Source organism: Protopterus annectens, chromosome 1.part1, assembly GCF_019279795.1.
Source record: "Protopterus annectens isolate FY-2018-M chromosome 1.part1, PAN1.0, whole genome shotgun sequence".
NCBI lineage: Eukaryota > Metazoa > Chordata > Ceratodontiformes > Protopteridae > Protopterus > Protopterus annectens.
Window position 1 is genome coordinate 268,684,260 of NC_056726.1, and position 22,803 is coordinate 268,707,062.

Below are 22,803 nucleotides of genomic sequence, written 5' to 3' on the forward strand. Positions count from 1 at the left end.
GGTATGACCCTGACCCTGACCCTGAGCAACATCTTACCCTCACCAAGAATGATGCCACAGTACAAAGACAAAATGATCAGCTTTAACAATTGGCTCAATTACTGGTGTCATTCTAAGGGGATCCAATGTCTGTCTGCTTGGGATGACATGCTTGACAAGCCACACTGCTTCGCAAGGGATGGCTTGCACCTGTCACCCCTGGGCTTCCGGATATTGGCCAAGGCTCTTGCCACCCCATAGTGCCTTTTTTAGGCAAGGCTCAAAAGACAAACCCACCTCCCTAGAAAACACAAGTGGAAAAAAACTAAGGGTAATGCTGCTCAACGCCAGAAGTCCAAACCTCAAGATGCACGCTCTCGAAGCCCTCCTCAGTATGGAGAACATCGATGTCTGTGAAGTGACTGAAACCTGGTTCAGTGCTCCTGAGAGCACCCCAGCACTACCAGGTTATACCTCATAGCATGCTTTTCGGCCTCAAAACTTGGACCGAACCACAAAAGGAGGGGGAGTATCCATATTCATCAAAGATACCCACACCTCCAGGTTAGTGGCAACGCACGAAGCATCGGAGACCATCCAGGTGCAACTAACCGTAGGCAAAACTGCCCTACAGTTTGTAGCATGCTACAGACCACCATTTCAAACTCAGGAACCCCACTCAGCATTCCTGAAGACACTGGACAGTATGAATGTCTCTGCAAATACCATCATATTGGGGGACTTCAACTACCCAAACATAGACTGGGAGCAATACTCAAGCCCCAACACCCTAGCCCAAAGTTTCCTAGAATTCATAAACTCAAATGCGATGGAACAACTAGTCACCACTCCCACAAGAGGAGAATAATATACTAGACCTGATCATCACAAACATGGGGACACAATGCTCCACACTGGAAGTATACCCCTCATTGGTGAGATCAGACTATAAATTAATCTCACTGGAAATCCACATCCCGCCCCCACCCCCAGCACAAAAGACCACAGTGAATAATTTCTCAAAAGCTGACTTCACACTTCTTAAGACTGAAGTGGTATCCTTCAAGGCCCCTGGGCCAGTGAAACCCACAGCCCACACCGCTGAATCCTTTATAAATGCTTTCTACGGACACCTTCAAGAATGCATGGATCATGCAATCCCAAATAAAACCAAGACCCATTCCCCCAAAGCCAGGCATCCTGTCTGGTGCACTCCAGCCATAAACAAGCTTTACAACAGGAGGAGGAAGCTACTACATGACAGAGCAAAATCCCCAAAAGGGAAGGCATCTCTGATCAGTACTAGCAAAAAACTACGATCACTCATAAAATCATCCAAGGCCAACTTCGAGAGAAAAATCTCAAAAGACACTAAAGACAATCACAAGGCCTTCTTTAGTTATGTTAGAAACCTGGGTGGAAACTCCCACATATGCTCAGAGTTAATCCAAAATGACAAAAAATACACTGAACCTACAGACATTGCCAACATACTGGCAGACAGGTTCAGTGCAAATTTCTCCCCCAAAAGGAGAAATATCTATCCCAGCAGAGTGTAGCCTGCCTGACATCTCAGATGCCCAGGTGAGAGCTGCCCTCTCCAAAGCTAAAAATACAGCATCAATGGGACCAGATGGTATCCCGGGTTGCATGCTACATGAACTCCAAGAGGAACTAAACCCGCACATAAGGCTGATGTTTAATCTTAGCCTTACTACAGGATACGTACCCAAAGAATGGCGTACAGCAATAGTGGTCCCACTCCACAAAGGAGGTGCTTCTACGGACCCTGGAAATTACCGCCCCATAAGCTTGACGAGCCTGGTCTACAAAGCTATGGAGAGGATCATTATGGAACTCATAAATAAAGACACTGGGGGACCTACAGACACTGGATCCTACCCAATTCGGCTTTGTCAAGGGCAGATCCTACCTTTTGAACCTGGTCGACTTTTTTGAAACAGTCACTAAGGCCATTGATGAGGGTAAGGCAGTTCACACAGCCTACCTTGATCTTGCAAAAGCCTTCGACACAGTACCCCACTTGGGCATCATAGACAAGCTCACCAGCTTAAACGTAAACCCATATGTCATAAGATAGGTTGCAAAGTGGCTCAAGGACATAACCCACAAGGTCAGAATTGCTGGAGCCATGTCAGACTCTAAGCCAGTCACAAGCGGTGTCCCACAGGGCTCGGTCCTGGGACCCCTCTTGTTCGGCATTTATTTTTCCGAGGTGCAAGCAAACATAGGAGGATTGTGGCTAACAAAGTTCGCAGATGACTGCAAACTGGGCACCATAACTGATACTCCAGCGGACACAAGTATCCTTCAGAAAGGCCTCATAGAAATGGATAACTGGTGCCAGAGCCATGGCTTTAAACTAAACAACAAAAAATGTATAGTCATACCCTTTGGGAAAAACAAAGTACCCACAAATTACCACATAGGTGGTAATCCATTAAGTACGGAAGAAGTAATCAGGGACCTAGGGACCCAAGTTGACAGTAACCTCTCATTTGACACTCACGTTGCCAAGGTGGTTAGGAAGACCTTCTATATTACCCACCTTATCATGAAAGGATTCACATTTAGATCAAGAGAGGTCATGGTGCCCCTGTACTCTTCCCTTATCAGGCCCATAATTGAGTACAATGTCCCATTTGGGATGTACCTTACCCGACACCTGCAGCAGTTAGAAAGACCCCAAAAGTACCTCACCAAGAGGATCAAGGGTCTCAAACATATGTCATATGCTGCCCGGCTGAAGAAACTCCAGCTCTATTCAGTCGCATACCGCCTACTCAGAGGCGATCTATGTCTGACATACAAGGTAATGTCCAATCCGGAATTAATGGACATGCTCCACCTCAGAAAATCCAAATCCACCAGAGCCACGAGAGCGAGAGATTTGAACCTCAACACAGAAATAAATAGGACATGCTGGAGGGACAGATTTGTGTCACTACTAGAGAGAGGCACAGTAAACTAAACCCTAAATGGGCATAGTATTCTCATTCCAAGGGGTGGCGAAAGCCCCACATACTCGGGCTAGGCTTATAGATACCCTAGGGCAGATAGCCTAGTATGAACTTATGAACCTGTCACATGTCACATTGTCTTCAGTCTGTGTTGTAGGATGTAGACTCTTTAATTTATGTATGTTGTATTGTTCCATATGATTTATTCTATTTTTTATGTGTATTTTATTTCCTATCATGAAAATGGTCTACAGTTGACACTTAAATGGGAACAAGCAGATGAAGCTAATAAAACTTGTCACATTTTCTATTCTATGTTGAACTATTTTCTTAAGGTAAAGAAGATACTGCTGCAAATGAAAAGTACAACGTTTCCTTGTCTGAAGAAACTGCTGAAGTGGCACATTCGCCTGCTGTGCTTGAGGCTTTTCATAAAGAATCACTTTCAGGTAATAAAAGCATACAGTGTTCACTGAAGCAAGTCAGTAGATTTTTTTTTTAATAGTCATTTATTCTTTGGTAAGTTTACCCTTTCCTTCATACTTGACATGTTCAACTTAATTTGGCTTGTGATTAATAATCGAGTAATACACACCCTTCAGCAGGAATGCCTATATTTTTGTTCTCTGTTGTTCTGTTTGCAAGTTTCTGACATGCCTTCATGAGGACTATATATAGATGTAATAGCAGTGGTCTAGTGGTTTTAAGAGTATTGTACTCTACTGTTATTTACAGCCCCAATACTTTATACGGTTTTACCCTATGTGCTGGCGCAGCAAAAGGAGGCAATTTCTGTACCTAGTCTTTCCGAATGGGTGCTTATAATATGTATCCGCTTCTTCCTTCCACCTTAAGTTGCCCAGTCCCTTCAAGCTGTCTTCTGACAACTTATGAAAGCCCCTTTACATATACATACTTCACCCAGCCAGGCAGTATGTTTCAGGTGTCTGTACTAGTCTGTTAAAAATTTGTTTTGAATTCTCCACATTAAAGTGAGTATTCTCTAAGTGCAGCCAATAGCTCCTCTGTCCGTCTCCTCAGTTTCAGCCCTTCACTTTTCCCAGGTTGCATCATAAACACATGTATCATATCCCTCTCTCCCTTCTAGTTTTTATTAATACATGCTTAATAAATCCAGATGTTTACAACCCAACCCCTCATCCCTTGGTGACTCTCATGGCCTTCCTCTAGATGCTTTCCACTTTATCGTATTTCCTTGTAAGATCTCCAGAAAAGCTCACAATAATACATATGTAGTCTCACTGGAATTTACTCAAATAGGGTAATTTCCCCCCTCGATGGACACTTGTAGAATACAGTCAATGCTGCCCTTCTATTTATGACAAATCAATCAGAGCTCCTGTGTTGATTACCTTTAAGTAATTCTTCAGACACAATTTTGTGAATTAGATTACCTTGCCTTATATGCAAACTATAGGTTGTTGTGCTTAGAATGCAATGTCTTGCACACCCACAACCACCTCTTTCCCTTTATAAAGACATCCGTGTTTCTTTTTAAGTTATCCCCAATCCAGGACTGCCTACTGATTGTTGTCCTCTGCAACTAATTTTTGTATTATGAGACTTCCCTCACATGTTATAGACAAATTCATTAAACAGTGAGGGAAAGGGACCAGGTATAAACCATCATACTCAAAGTTCTTTTTGGCAGTCATTCATCCTCACAATTTGTAGGATTTTACCCCTCAATTACCTGCTTTCAGATTATCAGCTAGCTTTCAGTGTGATACCATGTCAAAGGTCATACTGAAATATAGACCACATTCACTAGCTCTTACTCACCCCTCTCAGCACTTGCCCAGTCATAAACTGCAGGAAATTTCATTGGCAGCTTCATTCTGAATTTAGAACATGTTGGCTTTTGGATCTTGAAGTTGATAACAGCCTCACTTTTTTTTTTTTTTTTTTTTTTTTTTAATCAGGATTCACTCCATCTCCCTGACCCTGAAAGTCATGCTTACTAACCAGCAGTTGCTTATGCTGGTTGTACTTTCCTCCCTTGAATAAGAGAATAAATGAAACTACTTTCAGTCATCTGACACTTCTCCACACGTCAGACATCTGTTAAAGCTTCCTCTGTGTAGTTCTGCCTTGGCTACTTTCTAGCTTATCATATATTCTGGCAGTATCCCATCATTATCCTGTGATTTCTTTTTCCTCTTGTAACAAAAAAGATAATTTTCTACTATCTCCCATCCTACTGGTTCCTTCATCCTCCGTAACTCTTTTTGCATTCCTTCTCTTCAGCATGGTATACCTTTCTCTCTTTTGTTTTGATAATACAAAGATGAAAATCTGTCATTCATTTGGCAATGTTCTTGCCATCCATATACACCCTTCTGTCTGTCCAACATTTTAGGTTGGTGCTGTCCTCCTTATTCTCTGAAATATACTTAAAAAATGATTTCACCCCCCCCCCCACCCCACCCAATGGTCTAGATTTCTTTACAGTCCAGCTTCTGTTGTCCTTTCCTGTTTTTGCTTTTCTTGTTAACCTAAGGTAGGCCTTCTCTTCTGCCCTTCCTATTTGCTTCAATCGTCTTAATGATTTCTCCTTGTCTGAGTAATGGGCTCATTGTTCAGCCACCTTGGTCTTCTTGTGGGCTAATTACCTGTTTCTAGGAAATCTTAGATAAGCACCTTGTAGAATGCTGTCTGAAAATCTTATTTACAGGTTATTTATCTTTCTACTTCTCATTGTGTCTGTTCTTAATGTGCCACAATTCAGAACTGCTTGAAGTTCACCTCTTAGTTAGGTCTGCAATGTTATCTTTATGCCATGGAGCTTCACATCTATCCCCAGGGTATGTCACACTGACTGGCATCATCACTGATGGCTAGTGAATGTCTTATGTTCACTTCATGGATATTGCCTGACCATGGATGCAGTATGTCTACAGTGTTGCCTGATGTCATCCTGCACCAACTAAATACATTTCAGCTTCCGTTTTTGTGGTAACTATAAACACTGAGTCACCAGATATGTTGACAAAACAACTTTGAAGCCAACAGAATGTGTTTTTCCATAGCCTTACCAGACTCCTCACCAGCCTGGGCCCATTGCTCTGGTGACTTCAATGGATGTTACCTCTATTTGAAAGCTATTGTCCAATCTGAAGATCCTTTGCCAACATTAAGGGGAAGACCTCTTTCTTCATCTTGACTGTTTCCCTCAGTGCTGACACCCCACCAGCAGGTCCCAAGGTTACTGCTATGGCAAGCACTGATAACCTTTTGGAAACATCTTCCCACTGTCTCAACTACTGAAGTTAGAAATGTGGACTGTTATGACACTAAGTCCCTGACTTCTGCTGTGTTAAATGAGAAGTTCTTAAAGTGGAAGTTGCAGTTTTAATTCACAGAAGTATCTGTGAGACATTCCCAGGCCATCATCACTTCACGTGTGATCTTCTTTCCAGCTTGCTTACCTGCCTATCTTACCCAGATCACCCCCAAGTGGTGATAAGTTAACAGCTTATTACCTCTCTTCACCCAGTTGACCAAAACACATGACTATAGGTCTTAGTGACAGAAATACAAAGTTGAACATCAACTTTTGGCCAAAGGTATTTGATACTGGTATATTTGAGCCACACCACTCAAGCTGTTATCAGCAAGGATGAAGAAATGCTGACCTTGAATGAGGACAGTGTTGTAAGGAATAATTTGAGGAACTCCAGGATCTGTTAGGCATGCCTTCCTATCAGGAGGCAGTACCAAAAATGGCCGATGAGATTGATTCACTTTCTGTAAATGAGGTCACTACAATGTCTAAATACTAAAGGGGGGGTATTGTTTGGATGTCATGGTTAAATTTATTTTTTTAATGTTGCATGGAAGTTAATAACAATACCTTTGTATTGATAAACTGGGTGATGGTCCATTTTTAAAAATGGTAAGAGAGGCTATTGGGTTACAGTTAGAAAAAAGACTGCAGTCTTTGGCCTTTCTAGAAACACTTATACCAAGGTACTGGAAATGAGACCTTGTCTATTGTCAGACTTGTAATTCAGGAGCCATTATCAGATTATGTACTGGCTGTGGAAAAGTGGGTCAGTTGTTTCTTCTTTTCCAGATAATGAACAGCTGTGAGAATTCACTAGTCCTGACCACATGGGTTTTACCGACCTGGAGAAGCATATCACTGCATATGGAATGTCATAAGGTGCTTCAACAATATGGGGGGGGGGGTCATGCCTTTTCCTGCATAAAATGTTGCCCTTGTATTTATAAAAATTGGAATTGCATATGCATTCCTGGCACTTTGTATAAAGTACTGACAAATACTAAAATTAATTACTACCTATTAAATAAACCTATTCCTAATTACAAAATATTTGCAAATATGACATAAAACTAGAGCTCATTCCCTTGTTAAACTTTCTATTTCTTTTCCTTTGTCACTTTGAAATTCTAGTAACTATTCTATCCTACATTCTAGCTACTATGGTATCTCTCTATTACCATGTATTTTTAAGTCCCATTTCTCATATAAATGTGTTATCTAATCATAAAGCATAACATTATAAAAAAATAATGTATAAGTGTCTCAAAATGCTTAGACAACATTGTTGTTAGCCAAATATTTTCTCATCTGTAGATAGCCTTTTTGTAAATATTTATAGATTCTGGTATGCAGGTTTTCATGACTCTATTAAAGAAACTTTATTGGTAGAAATTTACAAAAACATTGTACTGTGGAGACTTTCTCCAAAGGGCTTCCCGGAAAGGGGGTATTCTAACTCGATTGGATTGTCCTGGTTAACAAATGGAAATATAATAAATATGGTCAAATACACCAAAGATGGGCACAGGAATCCACCAGCATTGCCTCTCTCTCTCCACTCGTTTTGATTTTCTTAGAATGAGCATCTAGGGTAGCTGTGTTTTAGGCAGGAGCCTGTTGGAGCCTGATGGGGTTTTAGATGTGGTATTTGTAGGTAATATTGTCCTCCCAGCCTTGAGTGACTGGCATCTCTCTGCTGTGCATTGGAATGCTTTGCTGCTGAATGTGAAGCAGTTGGGATGAGGATCAGTAGTTCCAAATCAGAAGTCGATGTTCTTTCTTGGAAAAAAAGTGGATTGCTCTTTATAGATATAGAGGGAGGCATTTCATTATCTTTGGTTCTTGCTCATATATCAGGTTAGAGGGGATCAGAAGACAGACCAATGATGGAAGCACCAGCAGTACTTGGAGGCCTTGTACCAGACATGACTGTGAAATAGGTTCCAAGTGCTAGAAAAATCTGTGTTTACTTGTTATTCTACAACCCATCTTCACCGGTCATCATGAGTTCTGTAATGATCCAAAGGATGAAACAGCAACTACAACTGGTAATACCAAGACTTCTTCACATGACTGCTAGGCTGTTTCTTCATGACAGGATGAGGTGCTCTACAATCTGTAAGGTCCTCACAGTAGACATCCTGCTCTTTAGATTAAGGGGAGACAGCTTAGTTGGTTTGTGCATATAGTGTAGATGGTCCATGGTTGACCCCCATAAGACATGGACCAGACAGAACCCACTAGGAGGAGGCCATAGAGCAGTCTGAGAATATGCTGAAGAAATTAATATTTTTCGTTGTTCTTGAGAGATCTTGGTGATCTCCCATAATGAGCTGCAGACTGTTGCTGTGGGTAAAGAATTATGTTCTGTCTCAGTCAGTTTTATAATTGTCAGCCTTGCCCTGAGACAAGCACTTTAGAAACTGGATAAAATAAAATGCATTTAAGAAGTGAGAAGTTTGCAGCTGAGAGAGACCAAGATATTCCACAACCATCACACTGTGTGACATCATCTCCTGAACCTGTCCACCAATGAATTACTCTGTACCACTGATGTGTACAGATGGCAGCAATGACCAGCCACAGTTTTTCCCATGTTGTGCTGGCATATTGACTTCCATTGTACTTTGTGCCCTATTAATCCCTTCAGTCAGAACCTCACATGCTATCCTGTCCTTTTGTATTAAAAAAAAAGTCAACACTTATCCCCACTATCCATCCTTATGAATGCATATAATGTGATAGCATTGAACTCTTGTGTCCCAGTACCAATCTTCAGTGGTACTAGCAGTGCCCAGGATGGTCTGCGGTTCTTCTGTCTTTCTTACTAGGCTCATGGCATTGCAAAACATCACTTTCCACACTGTCCTCCTTATTTTATCTATTTATTGCTTTTTACCCACACTCTGTTCTTACTCATCCTCTTTAATTTTTCCTGTTATTCTTTTACTATGAACATTGAGCACCCATTCTATATTATGCCCAGTTAATCCCCTGCCTGCCAGACATCTGAAAACAGACTCAGGCTTAGACTTCTTGGCTACCTTTTTGAGCATCTCACAGTAATCCGTAATGCCTTCTAACAAAGATGAGTAGATATTTTGCATTGCTCCTTGCTGCCTTTCTCTTGACAGGCTGATATGAATGGTGTCAAAGCAGTGCCTAGAATTTTGACCTAGTGATGTGCACGTGCTTCCATGGTTACACCAAAATATGGCTGCAGTGTTGAGCAATGCTGAACAGGCCAGATCCTCTGGGATCTCCTGCCAAGAATGGCCCAGTGTCCGGCCAGTATACAAAAGCATTATTTACCTAGGACCATTGTACATCAAATGTATGCTCCTCCCACACGTATAGGGCATAAAGGTGACGTACAAGTGCTCCCAACCCAGAACCTCATTGCACCAGTCCGAACGCCATTATCTTTCTTCGGTCTGAACACCCTTCACTTTTCATCTTCAAAATAAGTAATCCATTGAGGATCCTTTTTCTTTTTATTCTATTTTTCAGTGGGTTACATGTTATCCATGAAAGGGTTACATGTCATCAGTGTGGGAGGCAGATTCCCCATAATGACCACCACAATAAATACCTATCTTGCTTCAGTGTATCTCACGACCACGCTCCATGTTCAATCTGTCAGACTTTTCTACCAAAGTCTTTATGTAGCTGTATTTCTTCCCTTCCATTCATCTTTGAACCAACCTCTCAAGCTTTTGGCCTAAAGTACCATGGCAGAATCTGCTCACCCTGAAGTGCAGCTGCCACTAAAGTAGAAGGCCAAGAAGTCGAGGCCTCTGTCTGCACTTGGATGTCTGTCTTGAGGTAAGTGAGAACCTGGAGGACATTCCAGAATGACCATTGGTTTCTTCCACCACAACCTCCTTTGAGGCCAGCAAGGAGCCTGCTTCTCATACATCCTTGGAGGCCTTGCAAATATCCACTGCAGATGTTTTGGTGGAAATCCAGGCAGGAGTCAGAACCATCCCATTTTGTTAGAGTGGACTTCCCCTAAAAAAATAAGAGAAGGCTAAATGTGTGGTGTCAGCTAGCAGGGAACCACAGAGAGAATGTCAGGACTTCACTCAAAGCTTGTTCAATACCTTCATGGCTTTAAAGTCTGCTTGAGGGGTTTAAGTTCCTGCACCCCCTTGGTCCCGTAGCCAAAAAGGGCAAGGGACCCCGAGTCCTCGGGCAGGTATTCTGACTGTTGTGCTGATACCTTAACCTACTCCTTTCAAATGCCTTCTCCTTCAGACTATGGTTCTGAGGAGGAGGAGGAATCTGTCAGTCCTGATTCTCCTTTGGAGACAAGGTCCTGCATATGATGGAACATTTCAAATGGGATTGCTCCCAGGTATTAGGCATCCAGAAATGGTATCATGAGTTGTAAATGGACTCTCCTAAATCTTTCATTGTGTCCCTCCTGTGTTGGCTGCTTTATAGGATACTTTCTCTGCTGCTTCCCTGGCACCAGATTCCCAACCTCCAGCTCCCAAGAAACCTGACAAGTTCTAAGTTGCTGGATCCCTGCAAGTTCTTATACAAGTGTCCTTCATCTTATCCAGCAGAAATTTCTTTGCTTGTAAGCTGCCTAGGCTGTTGCCTCTTCCAACCTCTGTCCCTCAGATAAGGACAACAGAGCTATGGTGAGGTTCAGTAGTAAAGTATACACGTATGCTACTTTAGCCTTCAGGGCTTATCAATTACCTGACCCATATGACAAGGTACATTTTGTCTCTTCTTTCCTAGATTGGGAAGATTATTTATGATATGCCTGTCTCTGAGGGTAAGGCCTCACCTCTCTCTTTCATAGGTTCCACTTTTCAAAGTGCCAGTCACTCTGTAAAATGTAGCTGAGGCAGCTGGTGCCTTCTCTAGAGCTGCTGCCACTGGCTGTGGTATGAGACTCTGCTTCTGGCTTTGTCTTCAAACCTTGCTAAATGATATCAAAGCAAACGTTCTGGATCCTCCTCTGGATATCCAAAATTTGTTTGACACTGTAGTGATGGAGCTTTTTAAGACCTTGCAGGATCAGGATAAGGTCATAAAGGATTTAAAGCACATCTTTTTCTCATCCATTTCCAAATTTCAGAGGAATTATCCCAGTAAGATTGCATTTTTGCATTGATTGCCTAGGTAGTCTTCCAAAAGTAAGACCTCTGCTAGGCATGTTTTTTTTATAAGTCTTCTCAGATTCCTAGCCCCCAAAAAAGTCCTATCCTGACAAGTTTGTTGCCATCTGACTCTCTGGCAGGGTTAATTTATGGCCTATGAAAACCCTTCTGTCCTCCTTTGGTATTCAACTTCCTGCAGAGCAGCTTCCTCATGTTCAAGACTATTGTAAGGTTGGTTAGACCAGGGTACCATACAGCTGGTTCAACAGACTGAGAGGGGTTTAAGGTTTTATTCCTGGATGTTTCTGGTCCCTAGGAAAGAGGGGTCTTGGAGACCTGTCATGGACCTTTCTTAATGAACATTTTTTTCTCATTGTGCCGTCCTTCTAAATGTTTTGCTTTCAGACTCTGTTTTGTTGCTTCCCCAGGTGTTTTTTGTATCCCTGGATCTAAAGCATGCCTACCTTCATATTCCTGTCCACCCTCTATTAAGGAATTTTTTATATTTTCATGGTCCGCCATTTATGATTAAGTGGTGGGTTTAGGCCAGGATGCAGATTTTTGTGAACACTCTAATGGGGAAGACTGTAACCTTTGAGGTTGAGCCTTCAGATACTATCGAAAATGTCAAGGCGAAGATTCAAGATAAGGAAGGCATTCCTCCTGACCAACGGTGACTGATTTTTACTGGTAAACAGCTGGAAGATGGTCGTACTTTGTCAGATTACAACATTCAGGAGTCCATACTTCATCTGGTGCTTAGACTCCGTGGTGGTGTGAAGAAGCAAAAGAAGCAGTCATACACAACCTCAAGAAAAACAAGCATACTACGAGGTTGATGAAAATGGAAAGATCCACCGCCTATGCTGTGAGTGCCCCTCAAAACCGTGTGGAGCTGGAGTCTTCATGGCTAGCCACTTTGACCGACATTACTATGGGAAATGCTGTCCAGCATACTGCTTCAATAAACCTGAAGATAAATGAAAAATGTAAATCTTCTTTTGGCTTTGACCAGTTAGGGGTCACCACAGCGGATCTTCTGTCTGCTCATGATTGGCAGTGGAGTTTTACGGTGTCAAGTTGCCAGCCCAGTGCCCAACCTCCCACATAAGGCACACACATGCATGCACTCACGCCTAGGGCAAAATGTAAATAAATTAATAAAATACATTCAGAAGGTCTTGTTTATTTTGCTTTCATATCTCATTGGAGAAATCAAAATTCAAATTAGTTGTGAAGGGACATTTACTAGCAAAGTGGTAGTTAAGTAGTAGGGGATTGCAGTGGTATGTTGCTCGGCTTTACCTGACCGAAACCATTTTCTGCTACCTTTAACATTACTGTAGTGGTCATCGGAAATGCCCTTTTGTTAATCAGTTGGCCATTCCCTTTACGGAGGTGACCTGGGAACAATACCTGGTTGTGGCTTGCTCAAGGCTAAACAATAGGCAAACAAGGGCAGAGAGAATCGAACCCTGTACCATAGGAACACCAGCTCACAACCTTAAAATGTATAATGTGTGATAATGTGGATACTTTTTTGTAAAGATTATTGTTTTTGCACTTTTGTAACCACTACTTCAGTGTTTTTTTAAATGTCTTACTCATGTCATAAGTGGTAACTTTAATAATCATACATTTATATAAATGAAAACAAACCATATTGGCAGTCTTAGTTGCAAGCATTATGCATGATTTATTCTACCCAATCATTCAATCAAACATTACATAGCTCATTCAAAACCTGTCTTTTAAACCTCATTCCTTCCCTGTATATATTCTTCCCACAATTCTTATGTCATCTGCTCCTGCACTTCTCTAAATATCCCAGTTCCAGTTGTTTTATCTATGTTGTTATATTCAATACTAATACAGTTGGTTTAGACTTAGATTTCCATTTTCCAGTAATTTCTTTTTTGGCAGCCACCATAATTATAGGTTCATAAGTTCATACTAGGCTATCTGCCCTAAAGCATTTATAAGCCTAGCCAGAGTGTGTTAGGCTTTCGCCACCCATTTTAAATTAATTTTGCTATGCCCTTTTTCAAGGTTAGTATACTGTGTGTCTGTCTAACAGTAACACAGAAGTAATACCCGGGGTAAACCTACGATCTCCCATCCACTCATAAAGATTTCTCTTGAAGAGAGTCAATGATGGACGCTGCCTAACCTGGACTGGGATTTTATTCCAGAGTGAAGGGAGCCTCTGGGTTATGAATCTGTCCTCCAGCATGTCCTATTTATTTCAGTGCTGAGGTTCAAGTCTCTCAAGCACGTAGCTCGATGGGATTTGGATTTTCTGAGGTGCAGCATGTCCATTAATTCCAGGTTGGACATGGCTTTATACGTCAGGCACAGATCGCCTCTGAGCAGGAGGTATGCCACTAAGTAGAGCTGGAGTTTCTTTAACCGGGCAGCATATGGCATCTGTTTGAGCCCTTTGATCCTCTTGGTGAGGTACATTTGGGGTCTTTCCAGTTGCTGCAGGAGTCTGGTAATGTACATCCCAAAAGGGGCATTGTACTCAATTATGGGCCTGATGAGGGATGAGTAAAGAGGCATGATGACCTCCACTGATCTAGATGTGTATCTCTTCATGATTAGGTGGGCTATATAAAATGTTTTTCTAACCACTTTGGCCACATGGTTTTCAAATGAGAGATTGCTATCAACTTGGTTCCCCAGGTCCCTAATTACTTCTTCCATACTTAATGGATTACCACCTATATGGTAATTTGTGGGCACTTTGTTTTTGCCAAAGGGGATGACTATACACTTTTTGGCGTTTAGCTTGAGGCCATGGCTCTGGCACCAGTTGTCTGTTTCTATGAGGCCCTTTTATAGGATGCTTGTGTCGGCTGGGGAGTCTATTATGGCGCCTAGTTTGCAGTCATCTGCGAACTTGGTCAGCCAAAGTCCTTCCTGTACCTCCAAGAAATATATACCGAATGAGAGGTCCCAGGACTGAGCCTTGTGGGACGCCACTTGTAACTGGTTTGGAGTCTGACATGGCTCCAGCAATTCTAATCATGTGGGTTCTGTCCTTGAGCCAGTTTGCAACCCATCTAGTGACATAGGGGTTTATATTTAAGCTGGTGAGCTTATCTATAATGCCCGAGTGGAGTATTGTATCGAAGGCTTTTGCGAGGGCCAGGTAGGCTCTGTGGACCACCTTCCCCTCATCAATGGCCTTGGTGACTGTTTCAAAGAAATTGACCAGGTTTAAGAGGCAGGATCTGCCCTTAACAAAGCCGAACTGGGTAGGATCCAGTGTCTGTAGGTCCCCAATATATTTATGAGGTCCGTGATGATCCTTTCCATAGCTTTGCAGACCAAGCTAGTCAGGCTTATGGGGCAATAGTTTCCAGGATCTGTTGAGGCACCACCTTTGTGGAGACGGACCACTGTTGCTGTACGCCACTCTTTGGGTACATATCCTGTAGTAAGGCTGAGATTGAACAGTAGTTTTATATTTGGGATTAGCTCTTCTTGGAGTTCATGTAGGATGCAGCTCAGGACACCGTCTGGTCCCATTGTTGCTGTGTTTTTTGCTCTGGAGAGGGCGGCTCTTACCTGAGCATCTGAGATGTCAGAGGGGCAGCACTCTGCTGGGATAGATATTTGCCCTTTTGGTGGGGGGAGGAGAAGTTTGCGCTGCACCTGTCAGCTAGGATGTTGGCAATGTCTGTGGGTTCGCTGTATTTTTTATCATTTTGGACTAATTCTGAGCATATCTGGGAATTCCCACCCAGGTTCCTAACATAACTAAAGAAAGCTTTGTGATTATCCTTAGTGTCCTGTGCAATTTTTCTCTCGAAGCTGGCCTTAGACTATTTTGAGTGCCCATAGTTTTTTGTTAATACTGATCAGAGATGCCTTCCCTTTTTGGGATTTTGCTCTATCATGTAGTAGCTTCCTCCTATTGTATAGTTTGTTTATGGCTGGGGTTCACCAGACAGGACGCCTGCCTTTGGAGGATTGGGTCTTGGTTTTATTTGGGATTGCATGATCCATGCATTCCTGAAGGTGTTCATAGAATGCGTTTATAAAGGATTCTGTGGTCTGGGCCGTATTTTCTACAGGCCTGGGGGCTTTGAAGGATTCCACCTTGGTTTTGAGGAGTGTGAAATTTGCTTTAGAGAAGTTTTTCACTGTGGTTTTCTGGGCAGGGGGTGGTGTCGGGATGTGAATATTCAGTGAGATTAGTTTATGGTCTCATTTTACCAGTGAGGGATACACTTCAGGTCTGGAGCATAGAGCCCCCATGTTGGTGATGATCAGGTCCAGTATGTTTTCCCCTCTTGTAGGAGTGGTAACAAGTTGTTCCATAGCATTTGAGTTTATAAATTCTAGGAACCTTTGGGCTAGGGTGTTGGAGCTAGAGTAATGTTCCCAGTCTATGTTTGGGTAGTTGAAGTCTTCCAATATAATGGTGTTTGGAGAGACCTTCATATTTTCCAGTGTTCTCAGGAAGGCTGAGTGGGGTTCCTGGGTTTGGGAGGGTGGTCTGTAGCAGGCTATAAACTGGAAGGCAGTTTTACACTGTTAGTTGCACATGGATAGTCTCTGATGCTTCGTGCTGTGCCACCAACCTGAAGGTGTGGATATCTTTGATGAATATTGATGCTCCCCCTCCTTTTGTGGTTCGGTCCAAGTTTTGGGGCCGAAAAGCATGGTATGAGGTATAACCTGGTAGTGCTGGGGTGCTCTTGGGAGCCTTGAACCAGGTTTCTGTTACTGCACAGATATCGATGTTCTCCATGCTAAGGAGAGTTTCAAGTGCATGCATCTTGAGGTTTAGACTTCTGGCATTGAGTAGCATTACTCTTAGTTTCTTATCCCTTGTGATACCTATGGAGGTGGGTTTGTCTTTTGAGCCTTGCCTAAAAAAGGCACTATGGGGGTGGCAAGAGCCTTTGCCAATATCCGAAAGCCCAGGGGTGACAGGTGCAAGCCATCCCTAGCAAAGGATGGATTTGGGCCTGGGTTGGGGTAGATATCCCCACTTATGGTGAGCCTGGTGTTATAATGGTGATACAGATGTTGGAGTTTGGTGAGGAGTGTGAGAAAGTATTGTGTTTTTTTGGAGTAGAAATGAGAGCATATGTGTTTACTTCTGAATTGGTCTATGTAGTTCTTGAACAATTGTGGGCAGATATTATTATAATGTGTGGTGTCTATATGAGAGTGCATAATGTAGTGTTGTGCTACTAAGTTTAGAGATGTTGCTAGAATGATAACTTGTGGTGTTATAAAGAATTATGAGAAGACAGACTAGACTTAGTTGTGTGATAGTCATGGTTATAAAGTTAAAGTTGGTACTAGGTGGGGGTCTGAATAGGAATTATAGGGTTGCACTGTATGTGGACGGGTAAGGAGTGTGGGTGATGTAAAAAATGCCTAGTGGGAATGAGAGCGATTGGAGTATTTTGTGTGAAGTAAGATGGTGTGGTATAATGTGATATGACTTGAAGAGTTGTGATCGGTGGAGGTGATGTGAGGGTGAGCTTTGGGTGTGGCTGTGATTATTATAAATGCAGAGGTAGTGGGGGTGGGAGGGAATAAAGGGCAGGGGAGTGGAGAGTGCCCGAGCGTTAGTGAGGGTGAATGGAGTGGGGCAAAGCCCACCAAGACAAGAGTAAAATATAAGTATAACTTTACAAATCTGAACACTTTAAACAAATTCCTGAGGTCTGCCAGCAAGCAGAATGCAATTGCTGAAGAGCACTTGTGTCCTGGTGGGAGACTAGAAATTTAGAGATGGTTCCATGCTCAGCAGGTTTCTAATATAGACTTAGTATTGGGGGAGGGAGATAGCACAAGGGTGAAATGCAAAGAAACCAGAGAGGCAATCAGTGGAAATCAGTGAAGGCCTCAGAGGGGGTAAGTAATAATTCAATCTACCTGTAAAGTGAAGGAGAGAAGAGACAACAAACTTTATTAAGATTGGGAATGTGTATTTACATTAACTTGCTGATAAGTAACCAGTTTGTGCACAGATTAAAGTAGGGAGATACATTAGCAATGAAGGGGAATGTATAGAGATGCAAATAAACAGGTGGGCCTCCAAGTGATACAAACTAAGGCAGAAAGCACTGAGAGGGCTGCTTGATGGTTAATTTATTCACAGGGATCGCAACGATAATTCCTATTCAGACCCCCACCTAGTACCAACTTTAACTTTATAACCATGACTATCACACAACTAAGTCTAGTCTGTCTTCTCATAATTCTTTATAACACCACAAGTTATCATTCTAGCAACATCCCTAAACTTAATAGCACAACACTACATTATGCACTCTCATATAGACACCACACATCATAATAATATATGCCCACAATTGTTCAAGAACTACAAAGACCAATTCAGAAGTAAACACATATGCTCTCATTTCTACTACAAAAAAACACAATACTTTCTCACACTCCTCACCAAACTCCAACATCTGTATCACCATTATAACACCAGGCTCACCATCAGTGGGGGGATATCCACCCCAACCCAGGCCCAAATCCATCCTGTCCAACACAAACTGCTCCTACACAAATGTTAGAACATAACACCCCCACTATCTTCATCCCTGGGCAAATCAACAGCAGCAGCAAAACCAGCCATCTTTTAATGCTAAATATTAATATTAGAAGCATCAAAAATAAAATACATGAACTCCAGGCCACAGTAGCACACTACTCCCCAGACATGGTAGTTTTAACAGAAACCTGGCTAAATAAAAACATAGCTAACTCAGAAGTTCTCCCTACCGGCTACAATATCATTAGACAAGACAGACCACTTCATAAAGGGGATGGAACTGCCTTACTGTATAAGTCCAACTTAACTGTACATCAATTACCAAACTCCTCCCCCTCCCCCAATAATTGGGACATGCTAATCTCACAACTTCAACTTCACCCTAAAAAAAGGTCATCACCACAATTATGATCTATATTCCACCTGGTAATACACCTGCTAGCCTTGAAGACTTCTTATCCTGGTGTTCTTCCACATACTCACAAGAAACCCTTATTCTGGGGGATTTCAACCTAGATTGGTTCACCTGCATATCAGAACCACCAAGTAATCTAATAAATCTCCGTGGCTACCAGTAGCTAGTACAAATACCAACTAGATGTGATAAAAAATCTAAAAGGGAATCTATCCTTGACTGGGTCCTAACTAACAACCCCACATTGTACCCACACAGGCAAGTCTCCCAGATACCTTAATTGACCACAACATAATATACTTTATACGTAGTAGAATAAGCATATGCAAAACAACTAACTATATATCCACTAGAAACACAACAAAATTCTCTCCTGAGGTCCTCAATACTTTACTCTGTGACTGGACCCCCCTAAAAACCCTCCCACTTGACCAGTTCTGTAGCATATTTCAACAAAACATTTCTACAACACTAGACACTGTGCACCCAATTGCGCAAAAAAAGTTAGAACCCTCTACAAACCCTGGCTCAAGTTAAAGAAACCAAACAAATCTCAAGTCCAGAGACACTGCTTTGGCTACTATCAAAAAAAAAAACAGTACCAAGAACTGTGCAACCATGCAAAAAAATGCATTAGGCTGGACAAAAAAATCCTACTACACAACATTACAAACTAAATAACACAACCCCCAAAAATTTTGGAAAAATGTAAACCAGCTACTAAAACCCACCCAAAAGGCTACCCGCAAACCAACCACCCCTGACACTAAAGTTCCCATCGAAACACAATTCAACTCCCACTTTGTGAACTCCATTCTATCCTTAGTATCACAGGACAGTTCCTTCCTCACTATCACCCCCCCCCAACACAAATAACACTAATACAAGCTTTACCCTCAAAACAGTTTCCACCACTTCAATCAAAAGCATGCTCCTCAAACTAAAAACCTCATCAACAGCAGCCGACCTACTCCCCAGCTATTTCTTGAAACTCGCAGCCGATGCTACTGCTATCCCAATCTCCACTCTCATAAACAGATCAATTGTTGAAAAGTATGTGCCCAAACTCTGGAAAATGTCCTATGTTACACCCATACATAAAAGCGGGACCTCCACTGAACTTAACTACAGACCCATTGCTTTACTCCAAAATCCTAGAAAAATGCATCCATACCCAGATGCTAAAATATCTCCTAGACAGCAACATCCTGTTACCTACTCAGCATGGATTCAGACCTGCCCACTACAGCCCTCCTCTGCTTCACAGACACAGTAAACAGTCTCAAAAATGAAGGCCTGCAGGTGTCGACTCTTTTGGATATGTCCAAAGCATTTGACACAGTCTCACACCAAATCCTGCTAAACAAACTAAACCAATATCACTTATCAAATTCCACTCTTAACTGGTTCCAAAGCTACTTAACTGACCAGTACCAAGCTGTGAAATGGGTAAATTCTCTCTTTCTTCAGCTGCCCATAACTATAGGAGTCCCACATGGTTCTATCTTAAGACCATTACTATTCACAATCTTCACAAATGACCTCCATACCTCCACACAGCATGCATATATCATTCAGTATGCAGATGACACTACCTTAATCTGTGCTGCACAAAACATTCCCACCCTCCTGCAAACAACTCAACTAGCATTCTGTGACATTGAAAAGTACTTTACCAAAGCCCAGCTTATCCTCAATCCAAAGAAAACTCAGCTTATGATTATAACCAGTTCTAACAAAAACACTGATAATAGTCAATTCACTATATCTACTCCACAAATACTACTACAATTGCTCCAGTGGCACAGGCTAAGCTATTGGGAATAACCACAGACTCCCCACCTAAAATTTGATGGTCATAGATTCTCAAATTAACTATTAAAAAATACATGCCAAACTGGGATCACTCTACCTTATCGAACCATTTCTTACCAACAACACAAGATCAGCCATTGCTCGGTCCCAACTTCTATCCACCCTACTCTATGCATCTCCCATTCTGACTAATCTCAACAAAACTAAACTAAGCAAAATGGAAGCCTGCTAAAACAGAATTGCCCACTTTGCTGCAAATTGCTCATATAGAACTCATCACTGTACTTTGAGACAGCTCCACTGGCTTGAACTGCCCAACCTCCTAACCTACAATCAGCTCTGCCTCTGTCATTCGATCTAATACCTCCCCAATAAGTGTCCTGCACTCAAAAACCTAGTACAACATCACTCAGCCAAAAGGCCTCTTAGATCATCAAGCAAACTACTACTAGAAGTCACCAACAGCTACAATAGCTTTGGAGATGCACTATATAGTAGTTCAGTGGCTAAAAAATGGAACTCTGTCCCTACTAGCATTCAAAACACATCATCCAAAGCCTCCTTTAAAGACCTCATCAGGCAACATCTCAAGCAAAGTTGGCAGTGCCATGATTGCTCCCCAGGCTAGTGAAAGCAGATAAGGTACACATACTAAACCTAGAGTATGTGATAATAGTTTTCAATCTTACTCACAAACACTGGCTAATCTACAATGTATGTACTGTACCTGTGTACTTTTTATGTATTCTACCTATGTTCCAAATGTCAGCTGTAAACCACAAATCTATTAATTACCTTTATTTTTAAATTAATTTTTTTTTGTTCTCTCCACTGTAACTGTTGATGTGCTGCATGCCACTGTAAAAACATGTCTTTTGTAATTTGTGTGCATACTGATCATGTCTAAATAACTAAATGTATCTGTAATTTTTCTATGTGGAGCTTTTCTCCCCGGTCCCCTGCTGAAAAAGGGCCTTTTTGGCTCAGTCAGACACCCCTGGTTAACAAATGTAAAATAAATAAATAAAAATAAATATCGTGCAGAGTATTCTGCAGGGAATCTGTAAAGTCTGCCAATGTATTACACTCCCATAAAATGTTCCCAATTACCTCTTTCTTTTCCCCATCACACCTCCAACATTTGCTTTTTACCACAGGAAAACTTCTTTAGAGTCTACTTGGGGTATGAAAAATACCTATGTAAACACTTCCAAGCAAAGATCCTAAATCTTCGACTTTGTTGCATGTTTGGGAGACCTACATATACCCCCCCCCCATTGTTTCTTTTTGAATTGCTTATCCAATCTCTCTTCCCAATCCTTTCTAACCTCCTCTGATTCTTATAGTTATCATGCAATATTTTATATGCTTTACTTAATTATTCCTTTAACAGCAGCTTCTGTTCCAGATTTCTGCTAAAAACTCTACCACTGCTCTTTGCCTTCCCTAGCAAGGATTAATAGGGTATAGGCAATCTCTAACCTGCAGTCCAAATAAATTCTTGGTGTCTTCCCATTCTGTTACCTTTTCTCTCTAGTTTTTAGTAATGTATGATTTCTGTATATTGTAGTTGATTTGTTACACTTAAACTTATCATTAACTACTTTTGGAGCTTTTCTCCTCAGGTCTCCACTGAAAAAGGGTTTTATCCCTAGTTGGACTAACCAGGTTAACAAATGTCAAATAAATAAATTTCTGTTTCTTCCTCTCGTTTACAGTTCTCTGATTTGCCCTTTAGACTTTCAACAACCCCAAGGGTATTCACAAAATACTTAGCTCCAGTTGCTGCCGTTTGCAGACTTCAGGGCACTCTGATATTTCCCTGTCTGGATGACCTCTTGCTTCAGGCCCCATCCCAGCTGGATTTGGTCTTTGTTATTTTGGTTATCCTATTCCAGTCCAAGCTGGTGTGAGATTTTCATTTTAACCAGCTTCTGTTGCACAGCCAAGGGTTCACTGTAAACCTTTATTAATCAATGCTGACTCCATCTCCGGATCACATTTTTTGTAGACTGCAAGATCCAGACTGTTCCAATGCTAGCCCCTATTCCTGCCACCAAGGTTTTGTCCCTCATGAATTATTTTCCTAGCCTCTCTTCTGGCCAGGGAGTTTCTTTGGGGTCTGAGGTTCATGACTTCTACCACTCCCATGCTTCACTGTTCCAGGCTTTATGATTTATAGGTGTGTACTAGGCTAATGGCCCTAGGGCCTATGCAAACCTAGACAATAAGAATCCCTAGTATCATGTCAACAGACTTAGTTCCCATTGCCCCTATCTAGCAGGGCAGCTGAGGTAATCCCCGGGGTGAATTTTCAATTTCCCATCCACTCGTCAAGATTTCTTTTGAAGAGGGCCAGAGAGGAGATCTGCTTGACGTGGATGGGGAGTCTGATCCAGAGCATAGGCAGTCTGTGTAAGGAACCTATCCCTCCAGTATGTTCTATTTAATGTGGTAACAAAATTGAGGTCCATAGAGCATGTGGCATGGCGGGACTGTTTTTTTTGGATGTGGCATGTCTAGTAGCTCTGGGTCAGACATGGCTTTGTAAGTTAAGCAGAGATCACTTTTAAGGAGGCAATATGAGACTGAGTATAGCTGGAGTTTTTTGAGTCTGTCAGTATAGGGCATGTGTTTAAGGCCTAGAATCCTCT

General features: G+C 41.9%; 1 protein-coding gene and 1 pseudogene across 3 annotated transcripts in view; both read left to right on the top strand.

Annotated features, from left to right (window-relative positions):
- Positions 1-22,803, top strand: part of LOC122804506 (synaptotagmin-like protein 2) — a 3,492,381-nt gene that overhangs the window by 1,069,338 nt on the left and 2,400,240 nt on the right. For all 3 annotated transcript variants that reach the window (XM_044074423.1, XM_044074432.1, XM_044074438.1), the window contains one exon: positions 3,296-3,409. In XM_044074423.1, the coding sequence (XP_043930358.1) occupies positions 3,296-3,409 (114 nt within the window). The remainder of the gene's footprint in view (positions 1-3,295; positions 3,410-22,803) is intronic.
- On the top strand, positions 11,936-12,368 carry LOC122804525 (annotated as a pseudogene).